Below are 20,615 nucleotides of genomic sequence, written 5' to 3'. Positions count from 1 at the left end.
CCCTTAAAGTTAGCCCGGGATCGTACCCCCGACTTAACCACTAGGCTATCACCTCTTTCAAGTTCAACGCTATGAAATATAAATTGTTCTAGCCAAATTTCGGCCACTCTCTGTTACCTCACTCTCATAGCTCGATGGGACGGCAATCCGACACGACTAAGGAGCTCGGGCCTCATTGGCCCGAGCCCGGGCTCTCATTGCCAGAACATTGAGAACTCATTGACAGAAAAATCTAATGACTTTCTTAATCCTGATCCACATCCTAAAGAAGTTCCGAGACGGTCAAGCACGTAGATTTTTATGCTTAATACACGCTTGACCTGCCCGTCGAGCGGCTTGATCAAGCAAACGGCACTTTTCTCATACATCGAACACTGCCCGAACGTCGCGTCAAGCAAAAATATAAAATTGCATCAATCACGCGTCAAGCGTTCAGGCGTTCATTTTACATCAAAAATTACGATACTAAATCAGATGTTATTTCCCAGGAAATTCGGTGACGACGGTCTGCCTGACGGTAAAACGGTGAATATCTCGCTGACGGGATCAGCGGGACAGAGTTTCTGCGCGTTCCTGTCCAAGGGCATCACTGTCACGCTGGAGGGTGACGCTAATGATTATGTCGGTGAGTTTATCCATCCTTGAGTATTTAGTAACAACAACAAGTAACAAAAAAAAAAAAATTATATTTATTTAGTAGTATTTTGTGTCTCGAAAACTTTTATGGCTTTCATGAATCGACTAAAAGAAATGAATCGACCCGTTAAAAGGGACCAGATATTTCGCTTTTAGTTTGAATCCCCCGAATTTTTCTCAATGACACTTAAACTGGCAAGACTTTGACATTGACAAGTGACACCGCAAAATTCACTTTAAACGCGTTACGTTTTATTTCTCCATGACATGGGCGATAACCTTAGAAATTAGTAATACAAGAGATCAGTAATTAAAGAATCGAAAAAGAATCATTTGTCTAGCTAATTCATATAACGATAAAGAAACACTATCATACTTTTATTTATTAACATTTCAGGCAAGGGTCTGTCGGGCGGTAAAGTGATCATTTACCCGCCAAAGACGTCCACGTTTGAGTCCCACGTCAATGTGATTGTGGGCAACGTGTGTCTCTACGGCGCAACTTCCGGTAGAGCATACTTCAGGTTAGTGTCTTATAAATAAGATATCCTCTATCTAGGTTTTTGGTAGTCATCCTTCGAAATTTATCCTGACGAAGTTTTCTCTGCGGAACTTTTATAAATTTCACAGAGTAAGGATATAATACATTACATACAGAGGTACGACGAAGCCATCTAGATAGAGCAATCGTGCGGTAAGTGCGGGACGAAGGAGCGAGCCGAAGTGGCCTATGGGTAGTTAGGGCCATATGTTGACAGGTCATCGTTGTCGTTATTTACCATGAAGTCAAAGGCGTCGGGCTACTGTGTCTCTCTTTATCACTACCCATATTGTAAATGCGAAATTATAATCCACCCATATTATAATCCGCTAGCACTGTTATATAACGATCGGACCGGTTTTTTAGTATGTACTTATTCGGACATAATAGAAATACTTGAAACTGCCCTTTTGCCATTAATTAGATTATAATAATTTTATGACTTACTTAATATTAAACTTTTTTTTTTTTTTTTAAATGCAAAATAATAATAATAATTGATTAATTATAATGAATAATATGTTAATAATGAGATATTTGAGCTATTGTATTAATAAATAATTGTTGTGTTGCCTATTGTTGTAGTAAGGATTCCTATTAATAATTCTATTTGTGTACCTATTCAAATTTGCACACCATAGTATGGTAGATTGTAGCTCGAAACAAAAATTGTAATTGACAACTTATAAATGTACCTACAATCAGCAAATAAATAATTTGTATTTGTATTTGTATTTGTATTTGACCAGCTGGGTCCCCGGGCATAACAATAGCCCGGAGTAAAGACCTTTCTATTGTTACGGTAAAGCGTTCATCAGCCGATTCCGCACAAAGTGTGATTTTTGAGGTGCGTTTAAATACTAAAGCTCTGGTTTCCTAGGATAGCGGTGCCGTTATAAGCGAGTATAATAATCTTTCTGTTATTCCAGGGGTATAGCGTCGGAGCGGTTCTGCGTGCGCAACTCTGGGTGCGTGGCGGTTGCGGAAGGTGCGGGCGACCACGCGTGCGAATATATGACAGCCGGCACTGTGCTCATACTTGGCCTCGTTGGAAGGAACTTCGCAGCTGGAATGAGTGGTATGTATTTAAAACACAGAATAACATTTTTTTTTGGAAATGCTCAGTATTATAATTTTTATCTAATAAATAGTCAGAAGCTGAAGCTGTCAATGGGCAGGGCACATAGTTCGTACAACCGATAGACGTTGGGGTCCCAAGGTGCTGGAATGGCGACCTCGCACCGGAAGACGCAGCGTTGGAAGACCCCCCACTTGGTGGACGGACGACATCAGACGAATCGCAGGGAGCCGCTGGATCCAGGCGGCGCAAGACCGTGCCGTGTGGAAGTCCCTACAAGAGACCTATGTCCAGCAGTGGACATCTATTGGTTGATGATGATGATGAAATAGTCATAAGCTGCAGATAAATTTTTGGAGCATTATACCTACCTATAAAACACGAAGTTCAATAGACAATTTTGCAAATTCAATTATGATGGGTCGGTGTCAGTATCGGAAAAGGGCGCGGCCGCCTATCAGCAGCTAAAGAAGATAAAATTATAACCAACTAGCTTAAACTCGTGACTTCGTCCGCGTGGATTACACTTTCAAACCCCCTATTTCACTCCCTTAGGGGTTGAATTTTCAAACATCCTGTCTTAACGGGTAGCGATCCGTTAAGACAGGACAGTCATAATAGCTATCTGCATCCCACATTACAGCCCGATCCGTCCTGTAGTTTGAGCTGTGCGTTGATATATCAGTCAGTCAGCCAGCTTTTCCTTTTTTATATTTAGGTATTGAATAGTATATTAATGTGAGGTCTGAGGAGATAAGATAGGAATATGCAACCCTTTTTCAGAACATTTTATATGGTTGTCTTCCAATTTTTTTGAATCGTTTTCCTTATCCCAATAGGTGGTATTGCGTACGTGTACGACATCGACGGCTCGTTCAAGAGTAAGTGCAACCCGGAGATGGTGGAGCTGCTGCCGCTGGAGAAACAGCAAGACTTGGAAGAGGTACAGAAGCTACTTGAAGAATTCGTCGAGTATACCGGGTAAGTGATATGATATGACCATTGACCACGCACCGTAGCAGTACCGAAGTCGGCTATGATTTTCTCAGATTGATAGTCTCGCCATTATTTTTCAACCCGTGGTTTCAACTGCACTCAATAACTGGCTAGTTCTTTTTTCTATTGACGAATAATAAATATAACTTCAGAGCATTTGTGAAGATTACATAATATTGTATTATCTTAGAGCAGTCCGATTTGGTTCGTCAATACAGTACCGCGTAAAAACCACTGTGTATCCTTCATCCTTTTTGTTTTTATCTAAATATATAAAAGGAAAAGGTGACTGACTGACTGACTGACTGACTGACTGACTGACTGACTGACTGACTGACTGACTGATCTATCAACGCACAGCTCAAACTACTGGACGGATCGGGCTGAAATTTGGCATGCAGATAGCTGAAATTTGGCATGCATGACGTAGGCATCCGCTAAGAAAGGATTTTTGAAAATTCAACTCCTAAGGGGGTGAAATAGGGTTTTGAAATTTGTGTAGTCCACGCGGACGAAGTCGCGAGCATAAGCTAGTCAAGGTATAAGACGCGTATTCTGAGGTACTGCGACGCGTTTGTTATAATACTAAAAAAATCTTACGACAGTCCCTTTCGGTTTGCCAACAATATACAGCGTTTCATCCTTTCCATCCTTCATCCTTTTAGTTTTTATCAAGATAGCAAATGCTTATTTAGAGGTACCAAGCGTTTTTATCATAATACTGGAAAATTTTATCTTACAGTTCCAATATAACGAATTTATTTTACAGCTCTATAATCGCCAAGAGTCTTCTGGAAACCTGGCCTGAACCAGCCAAAATGTTCGTCAAAGTGTTCCCGTATGAATACCAGCGCGCGCTTAAGCAGATGGCTATCAAAAAAGCTGCGCCCAAAGCTGAGGTGAACGGCAAGGCGGAGGAGAACGGAGTCGTGGACATTGAGGAGGCTGTGAGGAATGTGGAGCTGGATAAGAAGAATTTGGAGAAGATTCTGGATAAAACCAGGTTAGTTATATAGAAAACCCATCAGTCGTTTTACTTCATTTATATTTTCTTCATCGTGGTACTATCTCTTAATTTTTTTTATTCGATTACAAGTTAGCCTTTAAGTGAGATTTCACCTGGTGGTGTGTCTCCAGTCTAACATGGAAGCGGGCTAACTAGAAAGGAAGAGGTCTGTTTTATTAAGTGTTTAAACACACTATACCGAAAATACGTGACCGAAGTTCGGCGTGCCTATGCCTGCAATGTATTATAAATTACTGATGACACACCAAACCGAAATTACGTTGCGTTATAGCCAACGTTATTTCTCTATTAAAATCAGCCACGGAACTTCGGTCGCGCACCCCTTACACCCCTTGCCGGTTTCCACACGGCATCGTTTAAGTTCGAGAGCCTGAGTACATAATCTTCTTGAAATGCCGTCTCCTATCGGAAGTTGGCAATCATTAGGGCTATCTGCACCTTGGACACTGCTGCGCGGAAAAGAGACAATGAGAGAACATAAACAATGAAAATAAATTCAACAAAATATTAAAAAACTTTTTATTAGAAAAGGGCTACTATGCCGTAAATGATTTCCTAAACGACGAACATAAAAATAAATAATAATATCGGTCTCCCTACCAAGGTCTAAGGACCAAATTGCGACACCCAAACTGGGTATCCATAATACTTTGTACATGCTTAATATGATGTAATGAGTTATGGAAATGCAATAAATGAAAATTGAAATTGAAATTGAAATTGAGATCGGGTACTCTTCCCGTACCATTGGCATAAATTCTTTAGCCACACTGTTCTTCTTCGGCCAGGTGGTTTTCTGCCGGCTATTTTCCCCTAAGTAATGAGCTGAAGGAGGTCGTATTTCCTATTCCTCATAATGTGGCCGTACTCCAACTTCCGCTCTTTTATGGTTTTCAAGAGTTAAGTACATAATGGTACTGATTCTGAGCACAACCTAATTTTAGAGTATTCGCATCCTCTTCTTACTAATGTAATATGAAAAGGACAGACGCAGTTGACAGTTTTAAATTTAATTTTTAGATATTAAAACCCGTAATTTTAGTGCACAGTCGCGAGCCTACTGTTTAAATTTGTAGCGTGCACTAAAATTTAGAGTCTTTAAATGTAAAGTTCTGTCCCTTTTTAGCATTTTTAAAGATGCAGATACTCTAAATTTAGTTTAGAGAAAGACAACGGAATCGGTGCCACATGCATGGCTTTATTGTATCTTACAGTCAGTTATATGCTAGTACAATGGTCGTTGTCTTTGCAGAGGCTTCATCAAGTACCCGCGCGAGACATCCTTGTACAGACCTGCTGAGAAGCGCTTACGGGACTGGGACGAGATATACAACTTTGCCCAAGTTCGCCGCGGGTTGAGAGTACAAGCGGCTCGTTGTATGGAATGCGGGGTGCCGTTCTGTCAGTCTGGTCACGGCTGTCCGCTGGGCAACATCATCCCCAAGTGGAACGATCTCATCTACCGCGCCGACTGGAAGCAGGCGCTGGCGCAGCTGCTGCAGACTAACAACTTCCCGGGTGAGTTGGATTGTTTCATAATAAGGGATGAGGAGTTTTGGCAATTTCCAAGGTGCTGGCGACGACGGATTTTTAAAGGCGCCTTACAAGAGCGAAGGGGATTCCGTAAGAAAAAAAGAAGAAATAAAAATTGTGCATTTGAATTTTATTTACAACTAGCTTATGTTCGCGACTTCGTCCGCGTGGACTACACAAATTTCAAACCCCTATTTCACCCCCTTAGGGGTTGAATTTTCAAAAATCCTTTCTTAGGGGATGCCTACGTCATAATAGCTATCTGCATGCCAAATTTCAGCCCGATCCGTCTAGTAGTTTAAGCTGTGCGTTGATAGATCAGTCAGTCAGTGAGTCAGTCAGTATTTTCCTTTAATATATTTAGATTTTTGCATATAGAGGTTACAAGGAAATGTATGATGTCTGGTCCCAAAATGAACTCCACGCAGCGTTTGTTGCGCATATGGTGGTAGTAACTAGCAACTCAGCATTTGCTATGCATGTGGTGGCAGTAAAGGTAGAAGTCTTCTGTGGTGCTACAGGTTACGTTTCTGATTAATGATCCTTTTATAGCAAATCTTTGTACTTGCTTCGGTCATCGGAACAACATTTTCAAAAAATTCAAAATTGCTAAATAATCGTATTTCTTTAATCAGAGTTCACGGGTCGCGTATGCCCCGCGCCGTGCGAAGGGGCCTGCGTGTTGGGCATCTCGGAGCCGCCCGTCACCATCAAGAACATCGAGTGTGCCATCATCGACCACGCCTTCGAGAGCGGCTGGATACAGCCCGAGGTGAGTTTGACTAAACTCCATGGAATTCTAGCATTTCTTTAATTAAAACACTTTTTGACCTATAGTTCACATATGGAATAAATTGCCCAAGGGTGTAGTTATGCTCTGTTAACGAGTTCAAGAATACTTTGGAAAAACATTTGGAAAACTCGAAGCACTTATGATGAATTCACCTTTTTTACAGATTCCAGAAAACCGTAACGGCAAAGCTGTCGCCGTAGTTGGCTCTGGGCCCGCTGGATTAGCTTGCGCTCATCAACTGAATAAGGTAATGTATGAAATTATTCAAAATTGACCCACCGTTTGACTGTTAAAGTTCCTGATGCTGGCCATACGCGATTAAGTTTACGTGGTAATATGTTACCAATTTAAAATTTTGCAAACGTTTGCGTTAAGTTTTTGCTCATGACTTTGGTGTCACTAAATCCTTTGGCCACTAATGTGGCTAAATCCGTTGTACACAATCTCTAAACTAAAATGACACGTCTAAATCTATTGCTATCCCTTTCATAACTCTGCTTGCGGAAAAGGATAGCACTAGATTTAGACCTGTTAATTTAGTTCAGAGATTGTGTACAAGAGAATCGGCCCCATTGTGTGGTTATAAAACTAACTTACTTAATTTCTCCTACAGGCAGGTTATACAGTAACAGTATTCGAGCGTAACGATCGTCCGGGTGGTTTACTGCAATACGGCATCCCCAGCATGAAGCTCAGCAAAGAGGTAGTGGCACGAAGGATCAAGCTGATGGCTGCTGAGGGAATCTCCTTCAAGTGCAGCGTGGATGTTGGCAAGGACATATCCGCTGCGGAGTTGGCTAACGAGTGAGTTTTACCCTCTAATTCTCTTCTAGGTTTCTTCTATCTCAATCTTCTGGCAATCGCTTCAGAGCCATATTTTGCCGATGCGACTCATAAAAATTGTAGTACTGTACCGCAGTTTGAGGCTTGGACAAATAGTGTGACTAATTCCGTTGTGCACAATCTCTAAACTAAAATGACACGTCTAAATCTAATGCTATCTCTTTCATAATGTTTCTTGCAGAAAAGGATAGCACTAGATTTAGACCTGTCAATTTGGTTTAGTTTAGAGATTGTGTACAAGAGAATCGGCCCCAGTGTTTTTGCCGCAATAAGGATATTTCTTCCTTTCAGATACAAAGCTTTAATATTGTGCATGGGAGCAACGTGGCCTCGCGACCTACCTCTAAAAGGCCGCCAGCTGAACGGCATCCACTTTGCGATGGAATTCCTGGAGGGCTGGCAGAAGAAGCAGGCCGGCCCCGTGCCCGGACATGGCAAGGACACCCCGGCGTTGACTGCCAAGGACAAGAACGTGCTGGTCATTGGCGGCGGGGATACCGGGTGAGTTGTAGACTGTAGTACACTCGCAGCCTGCTTCTGGAGGGCTGGCAGAAGAAGCAAGCCAGCCCCGTGCCCGGAAACGGCATGAACACCCCGGCGTTGACAGCCAATGATAAGAACTTGGACTTAATGTATTCGAGTCGATCTAATATGAGAACCAGCAGGGCGATTGTCTAAAACTGTATCAATCATTATTACAATCTCAATTGTTCTGATTGGCTGAATTTGTGCGATTCTTCTTGCAACAATGAATTGTGGCCAATAGTGAGCGAGCATTAACCAATCAGAGATGATTGCGATCGTGACATTGTAGCTGTCAAACAACCGCGGTAGGGCCACAGGTCGTCCGCATAGTCAGTCTTCAAGTTGCCTACTACTCCATGGTATCCATCTCGGACACATAACGTCACGACACGATGCATAACGTCATCGATAAGTAAAACAAATAATAGTGGTCAGAGGAGACATCCTTGCTTAACTCCAGCAGTTATTTTAATAAGGGAGCTCACTGCCCCATCGTGAACAACCAGGTAGGCGCTACCGTTATATAAATCACGGATGATGTTAACTAATTTAACAGGAACTCCTCGGCGTTTTAGGCTTAACCACAAAGCAGACCAGTCCAGTGTCAGATGCCTTCGCGAAGTCCACGAAAGCAAGATACTTTGCCATTCGACACACTGCTCAATAAGATTCCCCAAAGTATTTATGTGGCAACACACACCTATAGAGTGTGTGTGTGTAGTACAGGAACGGTTAGGACGGAAACTGCTTGTACTTCTGTAAACGTTTCCTCTAATTTGAAACGCTTACTGGCCGAATAAACTCATCATCATCATCATCAACTTTTGTCAACAGGTGTGACTGTATAGCAACATCACTCAGGCAAGGCGCAAAGTCCATCACTACATTCGAGATTCTCCCGGAGCCGAAGAAGACCAGGGGACAAGACAACCCCTGGCCACAATGGCCTCGAGTGTTCAGGTTTGTTATTCTCTGTAATTAAAGGAAGTATGTGAATCATGCTACCTTCTTCTTAGTTTTATATCTCTTCTGATACGCACCACTAAGGCGTGGAATGCCCTTCCAAGATCCATGTTCCTGCCAAGTATAACTTGAATACCTTCAAGGCAAGAGCGAATAGGCATCTTTCAGGCAAGCGCGCTCCAACCTAGACCTCATCATTGCTCTGTTTCTCAGGCATGATTGTCGTCAAGCGCAATCCTATCTTACAATATTAAAAAAAATTGTTTTTACGTACGAGTGTATGCTAAAATGGACCTAAAAATTGTCGTTTTGCAAAGTTTCAGTTTTCTTTACGTTTTTTAAGTATTTATTTTGTTGTCTATTAGAGTGGACTATGGACATGAAGAAGTGAAAGTGAAGTTCGGAAATGATCCAAGAAAGTTCTCTACGCTCACTAAAGAGTTCTTAGATGACGGTAAGATTAATATTTGTACAAAATCTTTAGATACGCCAGTTTGTAAAATGTTTGATTGAAATCGATTTGACCGGTGTAAGCAAAAAATCAAACTAATGTCGATCCATCGTGAAGAACCTAAGATATATAAACGATTATTATTAAAGTACTTTTTACAAAAGAATGCATTATTCAATGGAATAATGAATTTTCTTCTTGTTTGTCTAATTCTGTGTAATGACATATTTTATTACCTTTATTTATAAATAAATAAGAGTGTCATAGTTATATTAATAACTATGTCACTCTTATTTAGCACACCTGACCCTATATCTCTGTTACATAATAATTTCAGTAAAAGCGGTTTTTTTTCACTAATTTCTTTCTCTCAATCTCAAAGGCTCTCAATCACTTTATCTACACCCATGCTTAAAATCCTCTATAAAAGATTCTGAAACAGTTTGTTTACTGCTAACCTAACATCATCCATTACTGAGTAGGTATATACAAATAAGTAAACTAAGTATTAATGAGACAATTATTTATTGTAGTAGTAATTTATAGTGCAATAATGAAATAACTATTATCGCTAGATATAGTTGATCAGGATCGATTCATATTATTATGGGTGTAGATAAAGTCTTGTATGCAACTGTTGATAATTAGGTATTAAAACACTCAAGTGATACTATTATCACACTCGGCTTCGCCTCGTGTGATAAACCCACTTTCGTGTTTTAATACCCATCTTTATACAACAGTTGCATAAGTAACTTTTTTTTTTTTTTTTTTTTTTATTAACACACAAGAAAATTTACATATAATAGGTAGTACGCATTGTAAAAAAACCACAGAGGTTTGACCCTCAATGCGTACGTCTGCGCATTACATCATGCCTACTTAGTCATAAAACAAAATTAGAAATAATACTATTACTATATTATAATATAATAACTTAATGTTAAAAACAAAGAACATATAATACATATACATATATACACATATATGTATATACATACATACATATATGGATATACACACATGCACATACACATATATTTTAACAGGTGACATTATTATTTATAACACTATTATTACATTTTGTGTATAGGCGAAGGCAACGTACGTGGGGTGAACGCGGTAGAAGTGGAGTGGACGCGCGGCCCCGGCGGCAGGTGGGAGATGAACGAGGTCCCCGGCTCGGAGCGCGTGTACGAGTGCGAGCTGGTGCTGCTCGCGATGGGCTTCCTGGGGCCGGAGCGATACGTGGCCGGACAACTTGGTAAGTACATTTTGTGTATAGGCGAAGGCAACGTACGTGGGGTGAACGCGGTAGAAGTGGAGTGGACGCGCGGCCCCGGCGGCAGGTGGGAGATGAACGAGGTCCCCGGCTCGGAGCGCGTGTACGAGTGCGAGCTGGTGCTGCTCGCGATGGGCTTCCTGGGGCCGGAGCGATACGTGGCCGGACAACTTGGTAACTACATTTTGTGTATAGGCGAAGGCAACGTACGTGGGGTGAACGCGGTAGAAGTGGAGTGGACGCGCGGCCCCGGCGGCAGGTGGGAGATGAACGAGGTCCCCGGCTCGGAGCGCGTGTACGAGTGCGAGCTGGTGCTGCTCGCGATGGGCTTCCTGGGGCCGGAGCGATACGTGGCCGGACAACTTGGTAACTACATTTTGTGTATAGGCGAAGGCAACGTACGTGGGGTGAACGCGGTAGAAGTGGAGTGGACGCGCGGCCCCGGCGGCAGGTGGGAGATGAACGAGGTCCCCGGCTCGGAGCGCGTGTACGAGTGCGAGCTGGTGCTGCTCGCGATGGGCTTCCTGGGGCCGGAGCGATACGTGGCCGGACAACTTGGTAACTACATTTTGTGTATAGGCGAAGGCAACGTACGTGGGGTGAACGCGGTAGAAGTGGAGTGGACGCGCGGCCCCGGCGGCAGGTGGGAGATGAACGAGGTCCCCGGCTCGGAGCGCGTGTACGAGTGCGAGCTGGTGCTGCTCGCGATGGGCTTCCTGGGGCCGGAGCGATACGTGGCCGGACAACTTGGTAACTACATTTTGTGTATAGGCGAAGGCAACGTACGTGGGGTGAACGCGGTAGAAGTGGAGTGGACGCGCGGCCCCGGCGGCAGGTGGGAGATGAACGAGGTCCCCGGCTCGGAGCGCGTGTACGAGTGCGAGCTGGTGCTGCTCGCGATGGGCTTCCTGGGGCCGGAGCGATACGTGGCCGGACAACTTGGTAACTACATTTTGTGTATAGGCGAAGGCAACGTACGTGGGGTGAACGCGGTAGAAGTGGAGTGGACGCGCGGCCCCGGCGGCAGGTGGGAGATGAACGAGGTCCCCGGCTCGGAGCGCGTGTACGAGTGCGAGCTGGTGCTGCTCGCGATGGGCTTCCTGGGGCCGGAGCGATACGTGGCCGGACAACTTGGTAACTACATTTTGTGTATAGGCGAAGGCAACGTACGTGGGGTGAACGCGGTAGAAGTGGAGTGGACGCGCGGCCCCGGCGGCAGGTGGGAGATGAACGAGGTCCCCGGCTCGGAGCGCGTGTACGAGTGCGAGCTGGTGCTGCTCGCGATGGGCTTCCTGGGGCCGGAGCGATACGTGGCCGGACAACTTTGTAACTATATTTTCAGGGTTCCCTACCCTAAGGGTGCCAATGGAACCACATGACTTAAGCTTACTACATGGTTTAACGACATATTTTAATGTAGATAACTGGTACATACCACGATTAATTTGATGTTTTTATTTGTCGATATTTCAACCCAATTGCACGTGTTCAGGGTTGTGGTCACGACGGTACTGCGGTGCTATGAGAGGTGTAGTTCGAGCTGTCATGGGCAGTAGTGAACTACCCTCTTTCTTGTTCTTTTCGCTGGAACTTCACGAGATGTCCGGCAAAATATACTCACTATGTCACAATTAACCCGTACCCGTTATCTACGTTAAGATATGCCATATTATTCAGTCTCCGCTGACCGTTTGTCTGTCTGTCTGCCCGTCAGCACGCTGTATCTCATGAACCGTTAGAGAGTTGAAATTTTTACAGAGTGTTTGCCGCTATAGTAACAACAAATAGGAAAAAATTAAAATGGCCGCCACGTTGAATTGAAGAGTATGATGTATTCTTGTGTGATGGTACGGAACGTATATCGGAATCCGTCGTGTGATAGTCCGAATCACACTTAACCGAGTTTTTTTGTTTTGTTTCAGACTTGCGCCTGGACGCGCGGAGCAATATCGAGACAGCAAAGGACAACATTTACCAAACTCCGATGGAAAATGTGTTCGCAGCGGGAGGTATGCTTTGACTCTTAGGAGTGATAGTAAATAATATAATATTAATAATAAAGCCTTTTATTACTGAAAAACATAGATTTACAATATTATTTCATTACAATTTTAAATGTGTAATTAGATACATGCTTTTAGGTTAAAGTACATTATATAATTGCTAATAATTACAGTAAACAAGTTGGTATACAATTTTTTTTTTTTTTTATCACAATTAAACAAAACATTTATTTTTGTTTTTATGAAAAGCTCATAGGTACTTATTATGTATGTATTAATTGGTATGTATAATAGATAGTTATATAATACTAATTTACAATTCAAATTTTATTATTTTTATTATATATAACAATAATTATCTTGTTTTTATTTAAAATATTTTTCAAAAATTACAATATATAGTGTGTATATAGATAGTACCGAAAAGTTAATTATGCATTTTTCCTTGTAATTCACTTCAAAGCTATCAAAGTTGTACTGGTGGCTAAACTGTTGTACCAGTATAACTTTGATAGCATATATATCTCGGAAACGTGACACATTGGAATATTTTGTCGCACACAACACTTGTTTGTATTGAGTAAGGTTTTATGTGTGGCCACCATTTTAGAAAAAACAGAAAAATTTGGCGGACTCCTAGGTAGGCCAAAATTTTCACAGTCCTTTAATAAAAGTCCACGAGTTTATAAAGGCTTAGTAAGAATACATGATGTATATGATGATGAAAAAGATGTAAATTCTAGTTTGTAAAATCTGGGAATCTATATCTTCTAAATATATAAAAGGCAAAGGTGACTGACTGATCTATCAACGCACAGCTCAAACTACTGGACGAATCGGGCTGAAATTTGGCATGCAGATAGCTATTATGACGTAGGCATCCGCTAAGAAAGGATTTTTGAAAATTCAACCCCTAAGGGGGTAAAATAGGGGTTCGAAATTTGTGTAGTCCACGCGGATGAAGTCGCGGGAATAGGCTAGTTATATTCTAAAATATTAGAATAGAATGGAATAGAATGTTTTTTTATTCATGTAAACTTTTTACAAGCGCTTATGAATAGTCAGGTAGTTTTAATTTACCACTGGTTCGGAATGCCGTTCCTACCGAGAAGAACCAGCAAGAAACTCGGCGGTTGCTCTTTTTAATTTTTCAATTTACAATGTTATTATACCGTACTATACAAGCCATTGCAGCCCCGTGCATTGCTGGAGCGAGTCATTCATATTCAAACCCCCTTTTCATTTTTTACAGATTGTCGCCGCGGCCAATCTTTGGTAGTTTGGGCTATCTCGGAAGGCAGACAGGCGGCGCGGGCCGTTGATACCTATCTCAACGGCCGCTCGTGCCTGCCCGGCCCGGGCGGGGTCGTCTACACACACTAAACGGACCGGTGACCGGCACCTGACCGGCTCGAAATACCTAATATCGACCATAAAATTGCTTTATAACGCGTACAAAATGAGATCTCACTCGCCATTTTAACTCTTTGTCAACTTTCATGTCAGTAGTACGGTTCATCTTTGAAATAAGGACCAAAATCATACTTTTGACATGATAGCGATTTAAAATGGCGAGTGAGTTCTCATTTTGTACGGACTATACTAATATTTCACTAAGGCAGGCGTTTATTTATGTACTAGCGATCCGCCCCGGCTTTACACGGGTGCAATGTACATACTAATGTGGTTATGTATTTGGTTATATTTCGAAAGAATAACACAGCATTTTCGATGAAAGCTCTGTCAGCTTGATTTCGCTCGACATCTTGAACAATTCTCGTTATATTTTAACAAATTAACACCGAATAATATTGTTGTTTGCACATCACAAACTACATATAGTACGTGACAGGTCGACGTGGCAATCGGGGTGGGGCCGCCTCGCACACCTGTACAGCCCCCGGTAACGGTAATCCGGTACGGAGAGCGCTGGTGACGTGCAGGTGTGTGGGGCCTCCCCCCGCCTCATACCCCGATTACAAGAACTACATCTCTACATATAAAATAAAGTCACTTCCCGCGTCTGTATGTATGTATGTATGAACGCGTAGATCTTTTAAACTACGTAACGGATTTTAATGCGGTTTTCACCAATAGATTGAGTGATTTAAGAGGAAGGTTTATAACTATAGTTAAATTCTCAAAAAATTAGAGATCCCTAGAGAAATTGAAATAATGTGAATTAGGTCGAAAAAAAAATCTGTCATTTGAGAGTTTCCGAGGCAATGACACCTCAATGACACCACATTAGTATCTATGTTGCACCCATGCGAAGCCGGGGCGGGTCGCTAGTACATTTATAAATGTCTTGAGCCTTAGTGAAATTTTGATTTACTGCAAGTTACCAAAATGGTAAGAGCATTTTTATGGTCGACTATACAATGCGATCAAAGTAACCATAGGAAAGTCAAACACCTCGATCTGCCAACTGTCACTTGAAAAAATAATAAGTTGTTTATACATAAGGTTTTTTCTACATTATTTAACTATAGTAGGGCCATTATGGGCCAAAATCCATTGGAAATATATTGAATTAAAATATTAAAATATAAATTATAATGCTATCTAAGACGTCACAATATGGCGGAAAGTCCTTTCTATTCTTAGTTTGATCGCAATATTTAATACCATCGTATATAACTTTTGAACAGTTCACGTAGTCGTAATAGGTAAGTAGCGAAATAACTTTTAATTACGATTGTCCACTATAGAACATTTCATACGATTAAAAAAAAATTAAATTATTGTTCAAAGTCGTCAAATTTTTATAACTAAAACCAAGCATTCAAATAAGGAAATCATTTTTCAACATTTGTAAAAAAAATTAACTACCTAAGGCACAGAAAAAATATACTTGTTTTTGGTTCAAAATGAATAGGCTACTTGACAATTTTTTTAAGTTGGTCTTAAATGGTTAATATTTGTCCTATTATATCAAAAAAATTAACACTATATTTTTTGCGCCCTAAAAACCGTAAAACTTTAATTTAAAAAAATATTTTTCTTAGACAGGTGAAAACACTGTCGGCCATGTTTGGCCGATAGATTATCTGTGCTCTGACGTCATGCATTTGTAAACAACAGTATAACCACAGGGTTATCACAGGTTATCAGGAGACAGTGTTTTCACCTGTCTAAGAAAAATATTTTTTTAAATTAAAGTTTTACGGTTTTTAGGGCGCAAAAAAATATAGTGTTAATTTTTTTGATATAATAGGACAAATATTAACCATTTAAGACCAACTTAAAAAAATTGTCAAGTAGCCTATTAATGATTTTATCGTTTTTTTTATAACATTCCGTTTTTACGTATCCTGTATCAAAATTGTTAAAAAAAAACTTGATATCCGTATTGTAATTTTAATCTCTTTTTTTTAAACTTAACCGGTATTCGTCGTAAATTCACAGAGATCATTTAATGTAATAACATTTTTATTGGTTATAAATAATTACGAGGAAAAAGATTCACGTAGAAACGTGAATAAAATGTTTCTTATTCGAAAAAAAAAATTCAAGAAGGCATCAATTTTATTCTGCAAATAGTACACGAAAATGTAATTAATTCGAGAATCTTCATTATTTGAATCTTTTAATCAACTGAAAGTTTTCAATTGTAATTCTTATTATATTTATTACTGTAATGACTGTATGGAATGTGAACAAGAACGGCTAAACGAGAATGGGCCATAAGTATAATGTAATAGAGTGAGTTATGATTTAACTGTGATTGTTTTGCTGTGTGGGTTTTGTATACAGTGGCATGCAAATATGAGGACAGTAGCATCAAAAACAATGTAAAATACAAAATGTAAAGTACGCGACAGGTCAACATGGCAATCTGGGTGGGCGCCCGCACAGCCCCCGCGCTAATCCGGTGCGGGATAGCGCGGGTGACGTGCGGGTGTGCGGGGCGTCTCCCCCTCTCATACCCCGATTGCTATCTCGACCTGTCGCCTACTATCCATACTAATATTATAAATGCGAAAGTGTGTCTGTCTGTCTGTCTGCTAGCTTTTCACGGCTCGTTCAACCGATTTTGATGAAATTTGGTACAGAGATAGCTTGCATCCCGGAGGCTAGGAACATAGGCTACTTTTTGTCCCGGAAAATTAAAGACTACCCACGGGATTTTCAAAAACCTAAATCCACGCGGACGAAGTCGCGGGCATCATCTAGTACTTAATACGTACATTTTAATTTACAAAAAACCGGTCAAGTGCGAGTCAGACTTACACTTGGCCGGTGACGGCCATTTTGTTTTTTTTTATTATTTGCTGGTATAGCTGCAATAGAAAAAGAATCCACTGAAAATTTCAAGTATTACGGTACATCAAATAGAGCCCGCTGAAAGACGGACGGACGGACACGGAGGACGGGGAGGCTTAGTAATAAGTGAAAATAGTCTTCTGTGAAATGCATGCCACTGTATTTACAAACATGACGTGTGTCAAAATGGCGTTTTGAAAGTTCCTACATGAATTATTTACGTAGATGTCTCTTCAGGTGATAGTCATTTTAGCTCTAATACGGATCCACACTGCCAATTTATCCCGACAGGTGGCGCATAAGCGAACCGGCCATAGAGGTACAGTGCGACAAAGCTCTTTTGGCGCGTGGCCAAAATCGGAACTAACGCCGCCATCTTGTGAAGTATCATGCTGTCCCCTTATATGCGGTGTTGCTAAGTATAAAATCTGAAATTCACTGGGGTTTTTAATTTTAGAGCCATTCCATATATACATCACGATATATCCTGATAATAAATACAGCATAAATGTGTCTGCATCCATAGCCTATAAATGGTTTTTATTATTCTTTCTCGATTTGGAAACATTTACCAAATTCTCATTCAGCTAAAATTAGATAAAACTTCAATTTTCGACTTATCAATAAATTCCGAAATTTTACTTTTCGATATTTTCAATAAATTCCGTAAAATTAAGGAGGTTTTATTTGCTGGCATCCTTTGTTCTACAACTACGCCCCCCTGTCAATGTCATTGAAGTGCCAAGAGAGCCTTGTACTTGTAGTAATTCATCTGCGGAACCGGCTATACTGAGCGGTTAAACTTTTAGTTACTTTCAGTACATGACTAGAAAATGTTCTACAAACTATCACCTGGAGAGTGAAATTAAGGCTTTTTTAGGACCATTTGCATAACAGCTTGTTAAAATTTCGTTACAGTTAGCGTCATACTTTGACCACCAATAAAAAGTACATTAAATTACAAAAGTCAGTATTCATACATCCATGCTTAGTTAAAGTTTCTGCAATTAATTTTTATAGACGATCAAAGTTTAACTATAACCGTAACTTAATTTTAACTGCCTGTTATACAACTGGACCACAGTAGTTTTAAGTTTAATAGTTAACTTTAACTACTATTAATTTTATTATAACTTATAAATTGTGGTTTATGCAATTATGATACATACGTTACGTACAGCGGATCCATAGACTACTTTACGTCTATTATTTTATCTATATTATATTAAATACTTAGGTACATTGTAATTTGTTAATTTTAGTAGGTAATAGTTTTAAGAAAGTTTTTGTTTTTGTTGTAAGAACAAAATCAAAATATATGAAATTAAACTGTGTGTTACTGTTAGTCAAATGTTTAAGGTAAAGTTAAAACTTTCCCATTTAATTCTAATATATTGTATGATAGTATAATATGACAGTCGATGCTGTTATCAAATTATAAATACAAAATAATAGTCAGCTATAAGTCTTATTATGTTACATCCAAAATTTTATATTACTTTTGTTCTGAAATAAACTTTATAGCTCTTTTTTAAAAGTGTATTAATAAAAATCATGACTATTTAATTATTGCCGTTCGATTATTTGAGGAGCTGGCTAACAAAACTGTGTAGTTAACACTTTTGATAAAAATACTTTTTTAATCTGGACGTTTTTGGCTCTCTGAATACCAATCTGAACTACTTTCAAACAAAACAGCCTGAAACAATGCTGAAATAATTGAGTCCAAAGATTATGATTTTGATCATTGAATACTAAAATGGCGTGAAACTGTTCTAAAATTGAGTCCAAAGTTTCAACAGCTTTCATCGAGTTTTTACTCCTCGTATTATTATTTTTTGTATTATTACACCGTTTTCGTCGTCAGCTCCTTATTTTATTTCATTTCATTCACGAATAGATTTTTATTTAATATTTTGATTTGGCGCCGAAATACTAGTTGTGACAACAGTTTTGCAAGACTAGTCTTCTCTAAAGCATTAACTGGCCAGTTTCAGTATTGCACTAATTACTTGTGAATTGCAGTAACATGCACCTAGACCGATTTTTTTTTTTAATATTTCTAAAAAAACGAATCGATGTTAAAGATGCTTTAAAGGTTGATTTAGTGAATTCTTTAACCTATTTAACCCAGAATTGTCATAACCGCATTTGTTGCAATTGGCTGAATTTATTGTACATTTGCGAAAACGTGATGGAAACCTCACAATGCGTGCCGTCTCAAGTATCCGGTCCATAACTTGTCCGTTGTCGTCATGTTGGCACCATTGCAGTTCACACAAGAATAAACCCTAAGTTTTTAATCAATCACAAAAACCAATGGTGTCAACATGACGGCAAGGGACAAGTTTTTTTTTGCGAATTTGATTTTGTTCAGACTTAAGACATAGTTTAAATGAGACAAAGATGTCTTTAGCATAAATCTATCTCGTTTTAACTCTAAGTAAAGTCTGAGCAAAGTCCTAACTGTCCTTAGCCTTAGAGGTGCTGATCAAAATATAAGTGATAAAAAATTGTCCATAGTTTAGTTTGCCAGCCAATTGAAAGAATTGCGTGCACATCAATTCTGATCTTAAGTCCGCTTGCGACAACCCGCTTGTGGCCGAAATTAACAAGAAATAAATGATCGATAAGTTACTTAGCAATAATGTTAGATATAATGTATTTGTCAAACAGTTAACAAATATTGCTAAACTACTTTTCCACAGACGACTGATAGATTGAGTTTACTCAAATTTTTTACATATTGTTCTGTCTTTTTCTCAAAAACCTCAGAAAAACTTGTCAAATTTAACAAAACACATTTAGCGGTTTGGTGCAAGTGGGCCTAACAGGAGTTTAGTTATAGAATAGTTCAGAGAAACAGTATTGTATGTTTGCTTTTATTTTATTTTTAATTAATTAAATGTAAAAAACGTGTGAATACTGAAATTATTTTCCACTATTGTGTTAACATTACATCGTTAATTTTTATTTATTTCGAATAAAATTTTTACTTATTAATTTATTTTGGTTATTTTACTTTTATTTCTCCGTCACCTTATTTTACATAAAATTCGCAATCCATACATGTTGTAAATTATTATTTAGACCATTTGACTAGAAGAATTTTATTTGGTGCGCAAAATTTTATAAAAACTACCTACCTATATAATTAGCATGTACCAGTTAATATGATTTCGTAAAATGTGTTAATTAAATCACATAACATTAAAGATGTGTAGTCACACATTAAATTAATTATATCATTTAATCATTGACAATAATAAATGTCTATTCGTAGCCAAATTGTAGTAATGAATTTAAGTAGATATTTGGAAAATATAATTTGTTTCATCATATGAATCTGTTTTATTTAAAACTTTCCATAAGCTAACTTATTTATTTAATTTTCGTTGGGATCTCTAATTTTTTTTTAAATAAAATACTTATAGCTTATTTTACTCAGGAATAAGGTAATGTAGCTTTCTTCTGGTCAAAGAATTTTCAAAATCGGTTCAGCAGTAGTTCCAGAGATTACCCCCTACAAACAAAATAAACTTTGCCTCTTTATACAACTAGTTAATGCTCGCGACTTCGTCCGCGTGGACTACACAAATTTCAAACCCCTGTTTCACCCCTTTAGGGGTTGAATTTTCAAAAATCCTTTCTTAGCGGATGCCTACGTCATAATAGCTA

The 20,615-nt window shown here is 39.5% G+C and overlaps 1 protein-coding gene across 1 annotated transcript in view; it reads left to right on the top strand.

The window, feature by feature from the left end:
* LOC117982670 (uncharacterized) overlaps nt 1-19,944 on the top strand; it is a 69,390-nt gene extending 49,446 nt beyond the window's left edge. The window contains exons 29-43 of the mRNA XM_034969042.2: nt 489-625; nt 1,034-1,160; nt 2,107-2,255; nt 3,095-3,236; nt 4,021-4,254; nt 5,531-5,796; nt 6,447-6,583; nt 6,768-6,851; nt 7,218-7,408; nt 7,739-7,948; nt 8,807-8,932; nt 9,301-9,389; nt 10,480-10,650; nt 12,591-12,677; nt 13,924-19,944. Coding sequence (XP_034824933.1) covers nt 489-625; nt 1,034-1,160; nt 2,107-2,255; nt 3,095-3,236; nt 4,021-4,254; nt 5,531-5,796; nt 6,447-6,583; nt 6,768-6,851; nt 7,218-7,408; nt 7,739-7,948; nt 8,807-8,932; nt 9,301-9,389; nt 10,480-10,650; nt 12,591-12,677; nt 13,924-14,054 — 2,281 coding nt within the window. The 3' untranslated portion in view covers nt 14,055-19,944. The remainder of the gene's footprint in view (nt 1-488; nt 626-1,033; nt 1,161-2,106; nt 2,256-3,094; nt 3,237-4,020; nt 4,255-5,530; nt 5,797-6,446; nt 6,584-6,767; nt 6,852-7,217; nt 7,409-7,738; nt 7,949-8,806; nt 8,933-9,300; nt 9,390-10,479; nt 10,651-12,590; nt 12,678-13,923) is intronic.
* Nucleotides 19,945-20,615: the final 671 nt, after the last annotated feature.

This window comes from Maniola hyperantus, chromosome 5, assembly GCF_902806685.2.
Source record: "Maniola hyperantus chromosome 5, iAphHyp1.2, whole genome shotgun sequence".
NCBI lineage: Eukaryota > Metazoa > Arthropoda > Insecta > Lepidoptera > Nymphalidae > Maniola > Maniola hyperantus.
This window is presented reverse-complemented; position numbering and strand designations above follow the sequence as displayed.